General features: G+C 37.0%; 1 protein-coding gene and 1 pseudogene across 6 annotated transcripts in view; one reads left to right on the top strand and one right to left on the bottom strand.

Annotated features, from left to right (window-relative positions):
* Window positions 1-19,368, top strand: part of PIBF1 (progesterone immunomodulatory binding factor 1) — a 220,880-nt gene that overhangs the window by 136,055 nt on the left and 65,457 nt on the right. The window contains exon 15 of one of the 5 annotated variants that reach the window (XM_082365953.1): window positions 5,383-7,225. The exons of the other annotated variants lie outside the window; for them this stretch is intronic. Within the exon in view, the coding sequence (XP_082222079.1) occupies window positions 5,383-5,808 (426 nt within the window). The 3' untranslated portion in view covers window positions 5,809-7,225. Of the gene's footprint in view, window positions 1-5,382; window positions 7,226-19,368 lie in introns of those variants that run through there. 5 annotated transcript variants of the gene reach the window in all.
* On the bottom strand, window positions 7,225-11,322 carry LOC309615924 (small ubiquitin-related modifier 2 pseudogene; annotated as a pseudogene). The gene has a single exon. The product of its transcript is annotated as a small ubiquitin-related modifier 2 pseudogene (transcript).

Below are 19,368 nucleotides of genomic sequence, written 5' to 3' on the forward strand. Positions count from 1 at the left end.
CAAGCCAGCTCCATCACGTCACTGGGTGGAACCATGGAAGGATATATAAATAAGTGAATTACTAAAGAAACAAGTGAACCTCTGTTTGTTAATATATTCTAGATCCCTCGTGTTTGTTTTAATTTCAGAATAACCTATCAAAAATAGTTCTTTTAAAAATATTAACATTCCTATAAACTTATACATATGTCTTTATATTGCTTTTTTTTAAAAAACCATCTTCCTGAGCACTTCAGTTAATGAAACAAGAATTTCTAAGTGGGACACACTCCTATACAAATTGTAGGGGAGAAGCATAAGAAATTAAATTAAGTGTTCTGGTAATGAAGTATAATTAACTTTGTGTGAGGCAATTTTTTAGAAAGCTGTTGGCTTGTTAGAAAAAGATGTAAATATTGAAATATCTGTTATATGAAATGGTATGATACCTGGAATTTGCTTTAAAATGTTCCGTAAAAAGGTGAGGGGAGCTCAATAGATAAAACAAGAATCTCAAAATGTTGATAATGATTGAAGGTTGGTGACAGGTACATATAGATTCATTATTCAGTTCTGTACTTTTGTGTATGTTTGAAATTTTTTCATAAGACATATGGAGAATCAGTACCCTAAATTAAAAGGTCTGTGCTGACTGTAGCATATAATTTTTCCCTTGAGATTGAAAAAAAAAAGCGTTATAATTTGAAATATTCCATGGATTTTACTTTTGTCTGCCTTACAAAAATTGTTTGCTTAAATTGAAAAACAATTACATAAACTAATTAGCTGAAAGATGGTAGTATTAGATTGCTTCTATACCAATAGACTATTCATGATAGATGGTGAAAAAAACAGAGAAGAAAAGTTTTTCAGGATCTGTATTTTTTTGAGCAGGTTATATATTTAAACTAGCTTGGAGTTCTTGAGAATAATACGGAGATGAAACTCAAATGACTAATATTAGAATTAACAATAATTTATATGCTATTCAAAATATGTCTGAGATTATACATAAATGAATTGCCAAAATCAAAGTGCTAAAAAATATTCAAAATGAAAACAAATACTCCTTTTATAGCAGCTTTATTGAGTCATAATTGATATAAACTAAATTGCACAAATTTAAACTGTACAGTATAACTTTCGACACGTATAACCATGAAACCATCACCAAAATGAAGATAATGAACGCATGCGTCACCGCCAAACAGCCTCTTTGGAATCTCTCTCTTCTAGCCCTCTCTACCCCCATCCTTGTCCCCAAGCAACCACTGATTTGCATTCTGTCACTGTAGATTAGTTTGCATTTCTTAGACTTTTATATAAATGGAATCACTATATGCGTTATATACATACACACACACACACACACACACACACACACACATGCACACACTACTTTTTTTAAGTCTTCTTTCATTCTGCATAATTATTTCAAGATTCGTCCATAGTTCATTCCTCTTCATTGCTGAGTAACATTCCATTGTATGAATTTACCACAGCTGTTCATCCATTCACCTGTTGATAGATATTTTGGGTTACTTCCATTTTTTATCTATTATAAATAAAGCTGATATGAACATCCATGTACAGGTCTTTATATGAACATATGCTTCTGTTTCTCTGGGGTAAATACCTGGGAGTGAAATAGCTGGATCATATAGTAGGTATCTAATGTTTTAAGAAACTGCCAAACTGTTTTCCAAATGTTCGTATTATTTACTGTTTCCACCAACAGCCTATGAAAGTTCTAGTTCCTCTACATCCTTACAAAGACTTGATATGGTCAGTCTTTTTAAGTTCAGCCATCCTAATGGGTGTGTAGTGGTATCTCATTGTAGTTTTAATTTGCATTTTCCTAATGATTCATAATTGTTGAACATCTTTTCATGTGCTTCTTTGCCCTTTGTTTTTTCTTATTGGGAGTAGTGTTCAAATTTTTTGCTCATTATATCAGATTGTTTTCTTATTATTGAGTTTTGAGAATTATTTATATATTCTAGATACAAGTCTCTTATCGGCTATATGATTTGCAAATATTTTCTTCCCCTCCATGGCCTATCTTCCCATTTCTTAACAGTGTTTTTTGAAGAGCAAAAGTTTTTATTTTGTCCATTTTTTCAGTTCATTCTTTTTTGGACTGTGTTTTGGGTGTTGTATCTAAAATATCTTTACCTAACTCAGCGTCACAGTGTTTTTATCTGTGTTTTCCTGTGGATCTTTCATAGTTTTAAGTTTGTGATCCATTTTTAATGTTTGTAAAGTGTATAAGATATAGATTGAACTTCATTTATTTGCATATTAAAACCAAATTGTTCCAATATCATTTCTTGAAAAAAGACCCTTGTTGAAAATCAGTTTAAAAATCTGTGTGAGTCTGTTTCTGGACTCTCTGTCTGTTCCAATTATCTCTTTGTCTGTCTTTATGACAGTACCACACCATCTTGATTACTGTAGCTTTATAATGTTTTGAAATTAGGTGGCACTGGTCCTCCAACTCCGTTCAGGTTCAAAGCTTTTTGGCTATTCTGTGTCCTTTTCATTTCCATATGAATTCTATAATCATTTTTACAAAAAAAAAAAGCTCTCTGTGATTTTGATTGGGATTGCATTGAGTCTGTGGACGAAATGAGGAAAATTGACATCTTAATAATATGAATATTATGACCATGAACCCATTATATCTTTCCATTTATTTAGATCTTCTTTAATTTCTCTTAGTGGTGTTATTTTTTAGTTCTTATTTTAAAGTTTTGCATCTTTTGGCTAGTGTTAACAGGGTATGTGTTTTTCCATCCTTTAACTTTTAACTTGTTTATGTCTTATGGTTGTCTTATAGGCAACATATATAATTGTATCTTGCTTTTTTATCCAGTCTGACAAAATACGACTTTTAACTGGGGTTTTGAGAATGTTTACATTTAATGTGTTTATTGATATGGCTATTTTTAAGTCTGTTATCTTGCTATTTGTTTTTTATTTGTCCTAGCTATCCTTCCCCCCTCCCTTTTTATTTCTTGCCTTCTTTTGGATTAACTGAATATTTTTTATCATTCCACTTTACCTCATTGTTGGCTGATTGGCAGTAGCTCTTTGTTATTACAGTGGTTGCTTGAGATTATACTATATATATCTTTAACTTATCACCACCCAGTTTCATGTCATACTTTACTACCTCATGCATAGTATAAAAACCGTACCGTAATACGTACTTTCCTGTGTCCCCACCCAGCCTTTGTGCACCTATTGTCACATATTCTATTTATACATGTATAAGCCTCACATTAAATTGCTATCATTTTTACTTTATCTTTTAAAGAAGTATAATAATATGAAGAAAATGTATTACATTTAACCAAATAGTTACCATGACCTGTGTTCTTTATTCCTCTGTGTAAATCCAAATTTCTACCTGGCATCACATTGCTTCTGATTTATCTACTTCTTTTAACAATACTTATAGAGCAGGTCTGCTGGTGATGAGTTCTTTTCACTTCTGTATGTTACAAAAAGTTATTTTACCTTTTTGTTGTTTTGTTGTTTGGTTTTTTCTCTTTTTTTTTTTTTTTTTTTTACATTTCTATCTATTCTTAACAAAAGTAAAGATTAAAACATATTTCTCTTGTTATGCTACTATGGCCAAATAAACTGGAAGGGTTCACTCTTTTCTATTGGAGTAAAATTCACATAACATAAAATTCACCATTTTAACCATTTTAAATTGTACAATTCAGTGGTTTTTGTTGTGTTTGTAATGTACAACCATCACCACTATTTAGTTAGAGAACATCCCATCTCCCAGAAGGAAACCCTGTACACACTAAGCACTCACTCCCCAATCTCCTCTCCCTCCAGCCCCTGGAAACCACTAATGTGCTTTCTGTCTCTATGGATTTGCCTGTTCTACATACTTCATATAAATGGAATCGTACAATATGTGACCTTTTGTGTCTGGCTTCTCTCATTTCGTGTAATGTTTTCAAGGTTCATTCATGTTGCACCATCTGTCAGTACTTTATCCCTTTTTATGACTGAATAATATTCCATTGTACAAATATATCACGTTTTCTTTATCTGTTCATCAGTTAATGGACATTTATTGTTTCCATCATTTGGTTACTGTAAATAGTGCCACTCTGAGCATTCATGTACAATTTTTTTGTTTGTTTGAACATGTGTTTTCAGTTCTTATGGGTGTATACCTAAGCAGTGGAATTGCTGGATCACACAGTAATGCTGTTTAGCTTTTTGAGGAACCACGAAACTTTTTCACAGCAACTGCACCATTTTACTTTCCCATCAGCAATGTCCAGGGTTCCAATTTCTCACATCCTAGCCAATGCTCATTTTTTGTTTTTTTGTGTTTTTCTAAATTCTAGCCATCCTAGTGGGTGTGAAGTGGCGTCTTGTTGTGATTTCTATTTGCATTAACCTTATAACTAATGATGTTAAGCATTGTTTTGTGTTCTTATTGGCCATTTGTATATCTTCTTTGGAGAAATGTCTGCTGAAGTTCTTTGCCCATTTTTAAATTGAGTTTTTTGTCTTTTTGTTGTTGAGTTGTAAGAGTTCATTATATATTCTGGATATTAAATCCTTTTAGCTATATGATTTTCAGATATTTTCTCTCGTTCTGTGAGCTGTCTTTTGCTTTCTTGTTAGTTCATTCAATCACAAAAGTTTTTAATTTTGATGAAGTTGAAGTTATTTGTCTTTTCTTAAGTTTCTTGGCCTTCACCTTTGGGAGTTTTTGTTTGTTTTGCAACTTGAATTTTTATTTTTGCTTTTTTCATTTTACTTTTTATTTTTTAATAAAAATTGTGTGTGTTTAAGGTGTACAACATGATGACATATATAAACATAGTAAATTGATTACTACAGTCAAGCTAATTAACATACCTATCTCCTCACATACTTACCTTGTGTGTGTGTGTGTGTGTGTGGTGTGAGCATCTCACTATAATGTACTATACCTAATACTGTATAGTACTATGTATAATGTATAATGTACTCTACATATAATACTATACGTGAGGTAGTAAAATATGACATGAAACTGGATGGTGATAAGTTAAAGATATATGTAGTATAATCTCAAGCACCTGAAGTCTACTCTTGTAGCAGATTTCCAGATATATCACATTTTGTTTATCCATTCATCCCTTGATGGCCATTTGGGTCATTTCCATCTTTTGGCTGTGAATAGTGCTGCTATGAACATTCGAGGACAACCATCCTATACTTAACTACCTATTTTAATTTTTTTTTGAGTATACACCTAAGAATTACTGGGTTCATCTTTGTTTTATTTGTTTGTTTGTTTTCATCTTTGTTCTTGAAAGATATTTTTCCCAGGTAAAGAATTCAAGGTTGACTTTTTTTCCCTCTCTCTCTCTTTTTCAGTACTTGAAAGGCATTGCTCCACTCTCTTCTAGTTTATATTGTTTTTACCAAGAAATATGCCGTCATCTGTACCTTTGTTCCTCTCTAGGTAATGTGTCTTATTTTTCTAGCTGCTTTAAGATTTTCTTTTTTTCACTAGCTTTAAGCAATTTGATTAAGATGTGGCTTGCTGTGGTTTTCTTCATGTTTCTTGTGCTTGAGATTTGTCAAACTTCTTTTCTCCGTAAGATCATCAAATTTGGAAATGTTTCAGCCATTCTTTCTTCAAATGTTTTTTTCTGTCCTACCCTCTCTCATCCCTTTGGAGACTCCATTACACATATATTTGGCTGCTTGAAGTTGTCCTACAATAGAACAAGTGATGTTCTGTTCAATTTTTGCAGCCTTTTTTTTTTGCCTTACCTTTTGAATAGTTTCTCTTACTAAGTCTTCAGTTCCACTAAGGTTTTCTTCTCCAATATGTAATCTGCTGTTAATCCAGTCCACTGTGTTTTTCATCTCAGATATTATAGTTTTCATTTCTAGAAGTTCAATTTGGATCTCTTTTGTATCTTCCAGGTTTCTATTTACCCTTTTCAAACTTTATTTTCTTGAGCATATGAAATACAGTTTCAATAACTGTTTTGTTATCCTTATCTAGTAATTCTGTTATTGTGTCATTTCTTGATTGGTTTCAATTATATTGATTTATCTCATTATGTAGCATATTGTCCTGCTTCTTTGCATGCCTATAAGTTTTTGTAAGCTTTTTTCTCAGACATGATTAAGTTTCTAGGAAAATGTTTGGTCCTTTCAAGTCTTGCTTTTATAAACAAAGAAGTGTTCATCTTAAGGCTAGTTTTTTTCCCCACTGCTGAGACCAAAGTCTTTTAGTTACTATACCCCATGTCCTGTGAATTAGTAGGTTTCTTACTTTGGCTGGTGGGAACAGTACAATTCCTGGCCTGTGTGATCTTCAGAGATTGTTCCTCCTAATCTTTTCAGTGGTTCTGTCTCAGTCTCTAGTAGCTTCTTTACACACATGCACTGTTCAGTGCCCATGTGAATACTCAAATTTTAGTGTTCTTTCTCTGTGCAGCTCTTTTATTCAGCACTCTGCCATGTGAACTGTAGCCACCTTAAGTTCTTCTTCTAGCAGCAGCTCCTTAATTCAAGGAGTTTGGCAGGCTCTGCCTTGATTCTCCCTCCCTGCACCATGGCCTGGAAACTCTCTCCATGCAGTAAACTGGGGCAATTGTGGGGCTGGGCTCACTTTGTTTCCCGTGTCTCAGGGGTCACTGTCCTTCAGTGCTTGATGTCCAGTGTCTTCAGACCATTGCTTCATTAGTTGGTCCAGTGTAAAAGAGAAGAAAGTTAATTGGCTTCCTTTTTTGTGCGTATGTATATGCCCACCTAATTCTCAAGAAACCACCAAGTTAGTTAAGAGTGTTGATGTGGAGTTTATTAAACGGTAGAAAATCTAGGCTAAATCATAAAGTATGCCACATTACCACCAACAAGAATTGATCTTCCTTCACCTCCTTGCTCCAGATTCTTTCTCTTTCTCTTTCTAGTCATTCAGTAAATATTTATCAAACTCCCACTATATTCAACCACTGATAAACAAAGGAGGCATGGTCTTGCCCTCTTAGGGTATACACCCTTTTTCACAAAGGCCTTGTCTCCTCTAGTGTAAGCACTTACAGATTTATCTGTTATAGCTAACTTAATTTTAGAAAACTTATTTAGAAAAGGACATGCACAATCTCAAGTGACCAAATGGATTGAGTTGCCTGGAATTTTGTACCTAGGAGGCACTTAATGCAATCCAGGTAATTTGTAACAAAACTTTAGATTGCTAGATTTTTTTTTTTTTTTAAGTTATACAATTTTTATTTATTTATTTATTTATGACTGTGTTGGGTCTTCGTTTCTGTGTGAGGGCCTTCTCCAGTTGCGGCAAGTGGGGGCCACTCTTCATCGCGGTGCGCGGGCCTCTCACCATTGCGGCCTCTCTCGCTGCGGAGCACAGGCTCCAGACGCACAGGCTCAGTTAATTGTGGCTCACGGGCCCAGTCGCTCCGCGGCACGTGGGATCCTCCCAGACCAGGGCTCGAACCCGTGTCCCCTGCACTGGCAGGCAGACTCTCAACCACTGCGCCACCAGGGAAGCCCTAGATTGCTAGATTTTTTTTAATAGATCTTTATTGGAGTATAATTGCTTCACAATACTGTGTTAGTTTCTGTTGCACAACAAAGCGAATCAGCCATATGCATACACATGTCCCCATATCCTCTCCCTCTTGAGCGTCCCTCCCATCCTCCCTATCCCACCCCTCTAGGTGGTCACAAAGCACCGAGCCGATCTCCCTGTGCTATGCTGCTGCTTCCCACCAGCCAGCTATTTTACATTTCGTAGTGTATATATGTCCATGCCACTCTCTCACTTCGTCCCAGCTTACCCTCACCCCTCCCCATGTCCTCAAGTCCATTCTCTACATCTGTGTCTTTATTCCTGCCCTGCAACTAGGTTCAGCAGTACCATTTTTTTTTTTAGATTCCATATATATGCGTTAGCATACAGTATTTTGTTTTTCTCTTTCTGACTTACTTCACTCTGTATGACAGACTCTAGGTCCATCCACCTCACTACAAACAACTCAATTTCATTTCTTTTTATGGCTGAGTAATATTCCATTGTATATATGTGCCACATCTTCTTTATCCACTCATCTGTCGATGGACATTTAGGTTGGTTCCATGTCCTGGCTATTGTAAACAGTGCTCAATGAACATTGTGGTACATGTCTCTTTTTGAATTATGGTTTTCTCAGGGTATATATACCCTGTAGTGGGATTGCTGGGTCATATGGTAGTTTTATTTTTAGTTTTTTAAGGAACCTCAATACTGTTTTCCATAGTGGTTGTATCAATTTACATTCCCACCAACAGTTCAGGAGAGTTCCCTTTCACCACACCCTTTCAAGCATTTATTGTTTCTAGATTTTTTTTTTTTAAACAAGAAGTTTATTTAAACAAACAGACGCTTGACTTGAAGGGGAAACTATCTAGGATTCATTTCTTTTAGAGTAATTTATCCCTACTTAAAGACAGATTGCCCTACATGTAACAGCTACGTACAAAAAAGTTATAAAATTGTCCTTAGTTTTACAATGATAAATGAAGAACATTAAAATTCTCCAATCAAACAAGGTATGCAAGAATTTTTATGTTGTTCTTTTTTTGTTAAACAGTGAGAGCAAAATAACTTAGTGGAATATAAAGATAAGAGCGGATGAGCATGCCACTAATGGAGAAAAGGGGGTATCTTCACAGAACCAGTGTTTTTCCCCATTCCATCTCCATTTGATGTCGATCAAAACATACCGTTGGCCATTTAGTTAAAAAAAAAATGCAATATGCTTGTGCACATATACCAGCTACTTTATGTATAAAAATAAAGGAGTGGGGGAGGAGAAAATGAAAGAATAGAGAAACTATACTGTAGTAGTCAGGATGTGGTGGAACCAAATTGTGGTTTTCTAATTGAGAATGTCTTCTTGATCTGGAGGAACAGAACTCTGGAGTAAAGTAGCAGGTTCCCTTTTTAGTAGACACCTCCTGTCTGCTGCTGGAACACATCAATTGTATCTTCAGCCTCCATTTCCAGCTGTGCAGGTGTGTCTGTTTCATTGATTGGCTGCCCGTCAAATCGGAATCTGATCTGCCTCCTTGACAAACCCTGTCGTTCACAATAGACTTTCATTAGTTTACTAAGTGGTGTATGCCTCTTAATCTTCAACTGCACCACGGAACCATCCTGCCCCGCCACCTTCAAATTAATACGATCGTTGTTCTCAGTCTTGACTCCTTCCTCGGGCTTTTCATCGGCCATGGCGAGCGCCGGAGCCTCTTCAGCTGCCGCTTCACAAAAGAGGTACCAGGTCCGCACCGAACGAGCACACAAGCAGCACCAAGAGGGCTGTTTCTAGATTTTTTGATGATGGCCATTCTGACCAGCGTGAGGTGATACCTCGTTGTAGTTCTGATTTGCATTTCTCTAATAATTAGTGACGTTGAGCATCTTTTCGTGTGCCTTTTGGCCATCTGTATGTCTTCCTTGGTGAAATGTGTACTTAGGTCTTCTGCCCGTTTTTTAACTGGATTGTGTGTTTTTTTGATATTGAGCTCCATGAGCTGTTTGTATATTTTGGAGATCAATCCTTTGTCTGTTGTTTCATTTGCAAATATTTTCTCCCATTCTGAGGGTTGTCTTTTTGTCTTGTTTATGGTTTCCTTTAGATTGCTAGATTTAAGAGAGACTTCAAGATGCATGGGTAGAATAAAGTAGATCTGTATGTACTAACTTTAAAGGACAATCATACTACCTTGATAAATTTTTTTAAAAGTAAGATTGCAGAATAATATTGTGTTCCTCCATTTGGGTTTTAATGTGTGTGTATGTGTGAGTGTGTGTGTAGGGGGTGGGGTTGTGTTTCTGTTAAAACGTAGAGAAAAAGTTTAGAAAACATACAGCTGTCATGCCAAGGGCACACAAGTACCACTATTCACGCATTATGAATATAAAATCAGCTTTATTTGATAAACTTACAATCAAAGAATTAACAGAGCATACACCATCACCCAAGTTATCTTCCCACAGATAAGTGTGCTTAGGCGTAGCAGAGAACGTCTGGATGCACCACATAAAGGGATCTGATAGAGATCCCCAAACACTGTGCACATTTAAAGTGAAAGAGGGTAGGGAGCATCTAGGTGACTGTGTAACAGTGGAAGAGGGAACCTCTAGAGCTTATCGCTCCTATCAGCCTATTCTAGTAGAATAGGAAGTGAGCCTCCAGGACCATCCATGTTTGTCTCTCTAACATCAAGCAGTGGTTACCACTGGGATTGGGAGTGAAGTGAGGAACTAATTTTTACCTTATGTATTTTTTAATTGTTTGGATTTATTCCAACTCACATAAGATTTTTCAAAGGCATAGATTTGGCAACCAACGCATTATCTAACTCATAATAGGTATAAAATAAATGTTGATTCATTAGCTCGATCACTGACCTAACCCATCCACCAAACATAGGTAGATTTATAAAGATTATGAGAATAAGTGGTAAAATTTTTTTAATGTATCTGTAAACAAGGATTACATTCCAACAATATTGTTTGTACCCAAAATCTAACTGCCAAGTACGTATATACATACATACACTTGGAGACCCATACGTACATACCTAAATGTGCTCATGATATATGCATGGAGATACTTGGAGTGATGCACTCCAGAAGAAATCATTGATGTTGGTTATTATTGTAGAGGAGGCACTGAGGCTCTAGGATGGATGGCAGAGATCCTTTCAGTTAATATTCCTCCTCTGTAGTTTGAATTAGTTACTACGTGCATGTGGTGTTCCCTCTCTCTCTCTCCCTTTCTTCCTTACCTTCTCCATTTCATTATCAAGAGCAAGTATATTAAAGGAAAATGGAAGTGTTACAGGATACCAGCAAAGGGATTTGCTATAGGAAAAATTCAGAAGCATCTAAAAACATAACATGTGATTTGAAAGCTCCAAGACAGAAAAGGAAGTAGGAAGGGTATCTAATGTATGCTCAGACAAGGAAAAGTTATGTGGCAGAAGGAGTTCGTGCTTTATGGAGTCTTTGTAATACTTGCCTGTGTGTTCTAGTATCTACTAGCGACCTTGGGAAACATGATTTCCACAAACATAGTAAACATAAGTATCTAGATGAGTAAAACATTTGCCTCTGTCCTTTGAGTTACCTGACCCTAGTAAGTGCAGGGAGTGTTCTGCCAGCATCCTCAGTGAGCCCAGTCTCTTGGAAGGAGTCTATAGTACACACGACTCCTACAGCCCCGCCTCAGCGTTTTAAAGGAGGAGATTCACATGCCAACCCCAGCCCTAAAACTTCAAGGTCAGCCTTTCCCACCATATTTCTAGCATTACGAAAAAACACTCCACTCTTTTATGTACTAAAGAGTAAAAGCGGATGATGCTGCCAGTTAAACTGTGATACAATGCTTTATTATCACTTTAATTTTTCTTTTAATTTTAGGCAAACATTCCTTTAGTCTTTAGGCACTGATTTTTATCATACATTACACAACTTTTTCTCTATGCTTTTCTTCTAACACAAACTTTGTTTCAATGCCAAATCACATTGTAATCTTTATGAAGACACTTTAAATGATGGTTAAACTCAACCTATGAAGGATTATCCATACTCAGAACTCAACTGAAATCACAGTATAAACAGCTAAGACCAAATTTCTTCATGTGCAAGCATGTGCAAGCATGACCTTTCCTATGAAAACCTTTCCATTTTCATTTCATAGGAAAGGTGAAAAATAGTGTGATTTATTGGGTCCCATTGCCTCCCAAGGTGTTTTCCTGAAAACTTGTTGATACATAAAATTCCTTTAATAAAGAACAGTGCTTTTATTTCACCATTAGAAATATAAGGCTTAAAAAGTAAACCCTTGGATGAGGTACTGTATTGCCTACAATTTTTTAAATTTAGCAAATGCAGTTTAATTCATCAGTCCATCAAAAGTCTTCCTTCCAACCAGAACTGTCCTCCCTACTGTAGATCATGATTTCCTATCTTAAAATGTCCATTGCCTCCCAACGTCCAGGTTCTTTAGCATGGCGTAGAAGGCCAATTTGACCCTAACCTACTTGTCGCCCTCATTTTCTGTTACCCTCCCTTCCCCAGGCCCTTGCTTTCAGCCTCCTCCTCCGCCAAGTAATGTGTCTTTTGCTCCTGCCCCACCACTTTGTTATCTTCCTACTTCTCAGTCTCCTTCGTTTCCTTTTGTTCCTCTGTGCCATAACTGTCAGCGTGCCCCCCGAGTTCTGTCCTGGCACTGTTTTCTTCTTACTAAGATGTGCGTCTTACCTCATCTTGTTCCGTGGCTTCAGCTACCACCCGCAATAAATCTTTTTGTTTTAACCTTTTTTTACTAAGTCAGTTGTGTATGGGCTAAGTATATATAATCATAATCCAAAGAGTACAGAAGGAGTATTCAGCAAATACCAAGTCCTTGCCGCTCTCTTCACATCATCTCTGAACGTCTCCCTACTCAACCTCCTGCTTTAGTGGTACTGCCTGGGTACAACCTCTTATCATCTCTCATCTGAATTATTTTAGTAACCATCTGTTCCGCCTTACTCTATTCTTTAAGCCCTCCACCTTGTTGCCAGAGTGCTGTTTCTAAATATAAATCTGATTTTGTTTCTCCCACAGTCAGAGTTGTTTGTTTCCTAAGAATAATGATATATAAGACCGTCCATTATCCAGCCCCTGCCTACCTACCCAGTTTCATTTTACATCACACACACACACACACACACACACACACACACACTCACTCCACCATGCTCCCCCCATACGTAACTACTTGTCCTTTACTTGTAATTCTCCAAGCACACTATGCAATTTTGTGTCTCCATGCTTTTGCACATTCTGGTGTCTGCCCAGCACACCCTTGTCTAAATCACAGATACTTGTCTTTCAAGATCAATTTCAAGTAATCACCTACTCTTTTAAGCCTTTTCTGAACCCCAGGTAAAAATGACTTACGTATCCCCATGATACCAAATATACCTATATATACACACACACACACATAATTGTTGACATGGCTGTCTGTAAGCTTTATAAGGGGGGGGACTCTGTTTTTATTGGTCTGGGTATTTCTCCCATTTAGTACAGTTCTTGTTTCTAGTAGCTAGTAAATAGACATTTGTTGAAGGATTAGTTTTGGGTTTTTATGGGACAAAGTATATTAAAGTATTGAGGTATACTAGAATGAACTTGAAGCAGAGTGGAGATCCCAACCAAGAAGGCCAAAGAATGACAGTGAAATCAGAGCTGCTAATCAGAGAAAAAAAGAAAACCTTACAGTATCACAGACTCTACCACATGCTTTCTGTTATATATGGAACCAGAAGTCAGTATATATCATCTCTACCCACCACCACCATGAAAAAAAATACTCCAATTGCATGGGATCCGTAGAATCATCAATCTATATTGAAAACACTGGGGAGTTTTTTCTTTTGCTTTGTTTTGTTTTAGGGTGAAAGGGGGATAAAACCAAGAGCTAAGATGAGTAATAAAAAGATATAATAAAGGTTAAGAACGTCTTACATGTCTGTAGCACTTAAATGTTGCTATATTCACTTACCATTGGATTATGAAAGCCATGGGCTTTCAAGTAAGGAAGACTGGCTTACATGACTCTAGGCAAGTTATTTATCCTCTGTAAGCCTCAATTTTTCAACCTGTAAGGTGGGAATAATAATACTGTAGATATGTTTGCCCCAAGAATTAGAGATAACCCAATCTAAGATAAGCATTTAGCACACTGACATGTTAATCACTCAGTAAATGCTGACAGTTTTGTTGTTTGTTTGTTTGGTTTTTGTCCTACATGTCATTGTTTTTCACCTGGCCATGGTATTGATGAAATAAGTATTTTATTAATAAAGGTGGCATTTTAAAAAAAAAAAAAAAAAAGAAATAGTAGTTCCAGAATTGGAGTAAGTTATGCTTATTTTGCCTATATGGAAATATTCAGAGTGAACTATCCGAATGAATTTTAACACAATATAGTAAGATTTTTTAATGATAATTTAATTAATTTCTATGAAGAGGTACATGGTATTAAAACTGCAATTCTAAAGAGTAATCAGTTGCTCTTCTCAAATGAAAAAGTATATTTAATTGCATACAAACTTAGCATTTTAGGAGAAGTGTGCAAAACTGCATATTTTAAAACTAATAAAAACTTCAAATTGACCAGAATTGTTCAGTTTAAATGAGAGAACATGAATTACTGATAAAATTCAACTAATTTGTTGAATCATTATATAGAAAAGCAAGAGTTAAGCAATAATAATATGTAATAAGATAATTAAGATAAACATTATTTAACAGCACTGATAACATAGTCTTTATTACAAATATTTAAGTAAATACTTTATTAAAATCAAATTATGTGAATAGATAATAATAATAAAGGCTAGCAATTTTGAGTGCTTACTTAATACTAGTGGTACTATGGTGTGAAACCATAGAAATGTTCCTTGGGCTAACTGAAATCTTCAGAGTGTGAGACCCATGAGTTTACTAGCTTCCCAGGCTTCCTGAGGCCTGAAAGAAGTTCTGGTGACTGAGTGGACTTCATTAGATTGCCAAGTGTATCAGAGAAGAATCAGAGAATCAGAAAAATGACTCAAATGCAAAGTCTACTCAGTTCATTCAGGTTCCTGATGGATATGCTGTTGGCCTAGTTAACATATTGAGTACTGTAACACATGGTCCCTTCACTCTTCAGATTTAAAATTTTCACCAAGTGATCAAGCCCTCAGAAAACTGGCTACAAAGTTGACCTGAGACTGATTTGGATTTGGACTGATTTGAATATAAATCTGGTCCTTTATAATTAAAGATGTAACTACCACCTGGACAAATAGCTTTCATATTTTTTTGACCATGACCTGTAGTAAGAAGTGCATCTTACATAGCAATCCAGTACATACGTATGTATGTGTATTTGCTTGTGTGTGTGTGTGTGTGTATATATGTATATAGGTATGTGTGTGTGTCTGAAATGATTTTCCCAACACAGTGAATACCCTTACCACGTGTAGTACCTTCTATTCATTGCTATTCTGTTCTGTTTCTTTTTTCTTTTTTTTAATTTATTTATTTATTATTTATTTATTTATGGCTGTGTTGGTCTTCGTTTCTGTGCGAGGGCTTTCTCTAGTTGCGGCAAGTGGGGGCCACTCTTCATCGCGGTGCGCGGGCCTCTCATTATCGCAGCCTCCCTTGTTGCGGAGCACAGGCTCCAGACGCGCAGGCTCAGCAACTGTGGCTCACTGGCACAGTTGCTCCGCGGCATGTGGGATCTTCCCAGACCAGGGCTCGAACCCGTGTCCCCTGCATCGGCAGGCAGATTCCCAACCACTGCGCCACCAGGGAAGCCCCATCTTTTTTCTTTTTTTTAATACTGCTTTCAACCCACAAAGTGAAAACATTCATCTGGACAGATATGTAACACCATTTTTTTCTCCTTATGGAAGCCTTCTTGAGAAATCAGTTTAGGGGTTGAAAAGAGAGGAAAGGTAAAAAAGTAAGAATGAGTAAAGCATGTTAGAGAAATAGGGAGTCATCTGGTGTGACTGTCGTATAAACACCTGTAATGCTTCCCGGTTGTATGTATCCCCCACCTTCAGGAGCAATGCTAATCTAACCTCTCTATCATTCTGAATTAACAGTGTAATGGTGAAGCAATTGTTAATACGTTTCCACATTTTTGTCCTGCCCCTTTTCAATTTGTTTTTTCAATTTGTTCAAGACTGCCCCTTGAACAATCTTGAACAAATTTACTGTGGTCTCTCCCATTGGTTGGAATTAGTACCATTTACAAATATGAATAATTTCATTCTGTAACTCTCCTCCAAATTATTTATAATACATATGTATGACCATGACTCAGAGAACCCCACTATTTTCCTTCTTTATCTAGGGAAATATTTAGGCTTCATCTTCACAAAAAGGCAACCCTCTCATTCCATGGTGATTCCTTTCTTAAAATAAATCTTGTTTTACACTTTGAGTTTTTTTGAAGGCCTCATATACATGTTTTAACATTTTTATCACTAAATCGAAGACATTATTCTTGACAAACTCCAATAAATAGCAGGATTTTCCATTATAGAAACCATGTTACTTTTCCCCCAAATAAATTTGTATCCTTATGGCTCTTCACACAAGAAAGGACTATGTAAGAAAAATTTATAAAGGTAATGTTATTGTAAAATGTTTTAGTCTATTCTATGCCATTTAACTCAGCCTAAGAAATAAACTATTTAGGGACTTCCCTGGTGGCGCAGTGGTTAAGAATCCACCTGCCAATGCAGGGGACACGGGTTCTAGCCCTGGTCCGGGAAGATCCCACATGCCGTGGAGCAACTAAGCCCATGCACCACAACTACTGAGCCTGTGCTCTAGAGCCCATGAGCCACAACTACTGAGCCCGCATGCCACAACTACTGAAGCCCGCACGCCTAGAGCCCGTGCTCCACAGCCAGAGAAGCCACCACAATGAAGAGTAGGCCTTGCTCCCCATGACCAGAGAAAGCCCACGCTCAGCAATGAAGACCCAACACAGACAAAAATAAATAAATTAATAAATAAACTTTTTAAAAAATTTTAAAAGGAAAAAAAGAAATAAACTATTTAAGTAAGTGACTGTCAAATGTTAGGTAGTATTGATATGAAATTCAGTCTTATGGTAAATATTTATTGAACACCTACTATGTGCTGGGCATTGTTCTAAGCCCTGGGAATAATCAGTGGATAAAACAGACAAAAATTCCTGCCCTTTGGAGCTTATGTTCTATTCAGAGGAGAAACAAGGATTTGTTCCAAGTAAAATATATTCTCAATTAGAACTGAAGTTGTGTAAAGAAAGTAAAGCAGGAAAGAGGATAGCGACTATTACTGCCTGTAGTTCTAGCCAAATGGGCACAAGAAAGACATAAAATGAACGCCATGGTTCTTAGATATCTTCTGAAAGTGACCAAAGCAGCAAGGAAAGTGGCTCTAGCTTGAAAGTCCCACAGGCACAGAGGTGCCCAGGTAGAAACAATCAGATATTTTTAGCATGGAAGAATGACTATGAAGCATATTTCTTTGCGGTCAATTGGCCACATTTCTTTACTGTTTGTCTGTGTGCATATACATGCAAGCTTTTAGTCCACGTTCTTTATTTTGGGAATAAAGGGTAAGGGAAAGGAGTTCTTATCTCTTCACATTTTGGGCTAGTCTTACATAATACTGCCTTCTTTTCTGTTATCGAGAGGCAACGATGAATATTGGCAAAGCACGTGATACTGGAGCCAGACTCACTGGGTTAAAATCTCATTTTTGGTAACTTACAAGTTGGATAAAGTTGGATAAGTTGTTTAACCCCTCTGTACCTCATTGTCCTCATTTGTAAAAGATTAAGTTCCAAATAAAATGTTTGATTGAAAGTTGATCAAATGAGTGGATTACTTTTAGTTTTGAAGACAGATTGTTTTGTAACATTTAATACAGAAAAAAAAAAAAAAACAGAAAAGCAAGGCAGAAGGAGAAAAAGTAACTTTTAAAAACAGACAAAGAGGGGCTTCCCTGGTGGCGCAGTGGGTGGGAATCTGCCTGCCAATGCAGGGGACACGGGTTCGACCCCTGGCCCAGGAAGATTCCCACATGCCGCGGAACAACTAAGCCCGTGTGCCACAACTACTGAGCCTGCGCTCTGCAACAAGAGAAGCCACGACAGTGAGAAGCCTGCGCACCACTCGCTGCAACTAGAGAAAGCCCGCGCACAGAACAAAGACCCAACACAGCCAAAAATAAAAACAAATAAATTAATTAATTAAAAAAAAAAAAACAGACAAAGACATTCTGAAAAGACTACATACTGTATGGTTCCAACTATATGACATTCTGGAAAAGGCGAAACTTACGGAGACAGTAACAAGATCAGTGGTTGCCAGGAAATAATAGACAGAGCTACAGGAGATTTTTAGGGCTGTGAAACTATTCTTTATGATATAAACAGTTGATACATGGGATTACGGTTGGTCCTCCATATCCACAGATTCCGCATTCACGGATTCAACCAACTGCAGATCAAAAATATTCAGGAAAAAAAAATCCGGAACGTTCTAAGAAGCAAAACTTGAATTTGCTCCCACCAGCAACTATTTACATAGTATTTACATTGTCTTTGCAACTATTTACATAGTATTTATATTGTATTTGCAATTATTTACATAGTATTTACATTGTATTGAGTATTATAAGTAATCTAGAGATGATTTAAAGTATATGGGAGGATGTGTGTTGGTTATATGCAAATACTATACCATCATATATATTTTTTTAATTTATTTATTTTATTTATTTATTTTTGGCTGTGTTGGGTCTTCATTGCTGCGCGCGGGCTCTCTCTAGTTGCGGTGAGCAGGGGCCACTCTTCGTGGCGGTGCACGGGCCTCTCACTTCAGTGGCCTCTCCTGTTGTGGAGCACGGGCTCCAGGCACTCAGGCTTCAGTAGTTGTGGCACGCAGGCTCAGTAGTTGTGGCTCACGGGCTCTAGAGCGCAGGCTTAGTAGTTGTGGTGCACAGGCTTAGTTGCTCCGTGGCATGTGGGATCCTCCGGACCAGGGCTTGAACCCATGTCCCCTGCATTGGCAGGTGGACTCCCAACCACTGTGCCATCCAGGAAGCCCAACCATCATATTTTATATAAGGGACTTGAGCATCCTCGGATATTAGTATCCATGGGGGGTCCTGGAGCCAATCCCCTGTGGATACCAAGGGACGAGTGTACATTTGTCAAAACCCATAGACTATACAGCACCAAGAGTTAACATTGATGTAAACTGTGGACTTCTGGTGATAATGGTGTGTCAGTGTAGGTTCATTAATTGTAACAAATGGTGATGACTGTGGCGTTGTGGGAAGGCAGAGAATATATGGGGCTCTCGGTACTTTTGCTCAGTTTTGCTGTGAACCTCAGACTGCTCTAACAAAAGAAAAAAACAGAGACGTGAAAAAGAATGAAATCTGAGAACCACAGAGAAAAGATAGGAAAGGAAAGGAAGGAATGGGGAAGATGTCAGTGACTGACTTTTCTGTGAAGGTAACTGTGGCCACCTTTTGTCACTTGTGTGATTTGGCAGTCCTTAAAGCTACTTTTGTTGGTAGCAGGAAAATACCCTCAGGAAAGTAACATTGTCTAGAGAGGAATTAACTTGACATAGGCAACAGAACTTACTTTTTGTAATGTTAAAGAATTTGGGAGAGACTTCGTTTTCTCTGTGTGTCTGTGTGTATTTCACATGGTACATCACTCCTTGTGAAGTTAGTGTTACATATTTTATGGATGCATACTATGTAATGTGACT

The sequence above is a fragment of the Balaenoptera borealis genome, assembly GCF_965194805.1.
Source record: "Balaenoptera borealis genome assembly, chromosome: 18".
NCBI classification, from domain to species: Eukaryota; Metazoa; Chordata; class Mammalia; order Artiodactyla; family Balaenopteridae; genus Balaenoptera; species Balaenoptera borealis.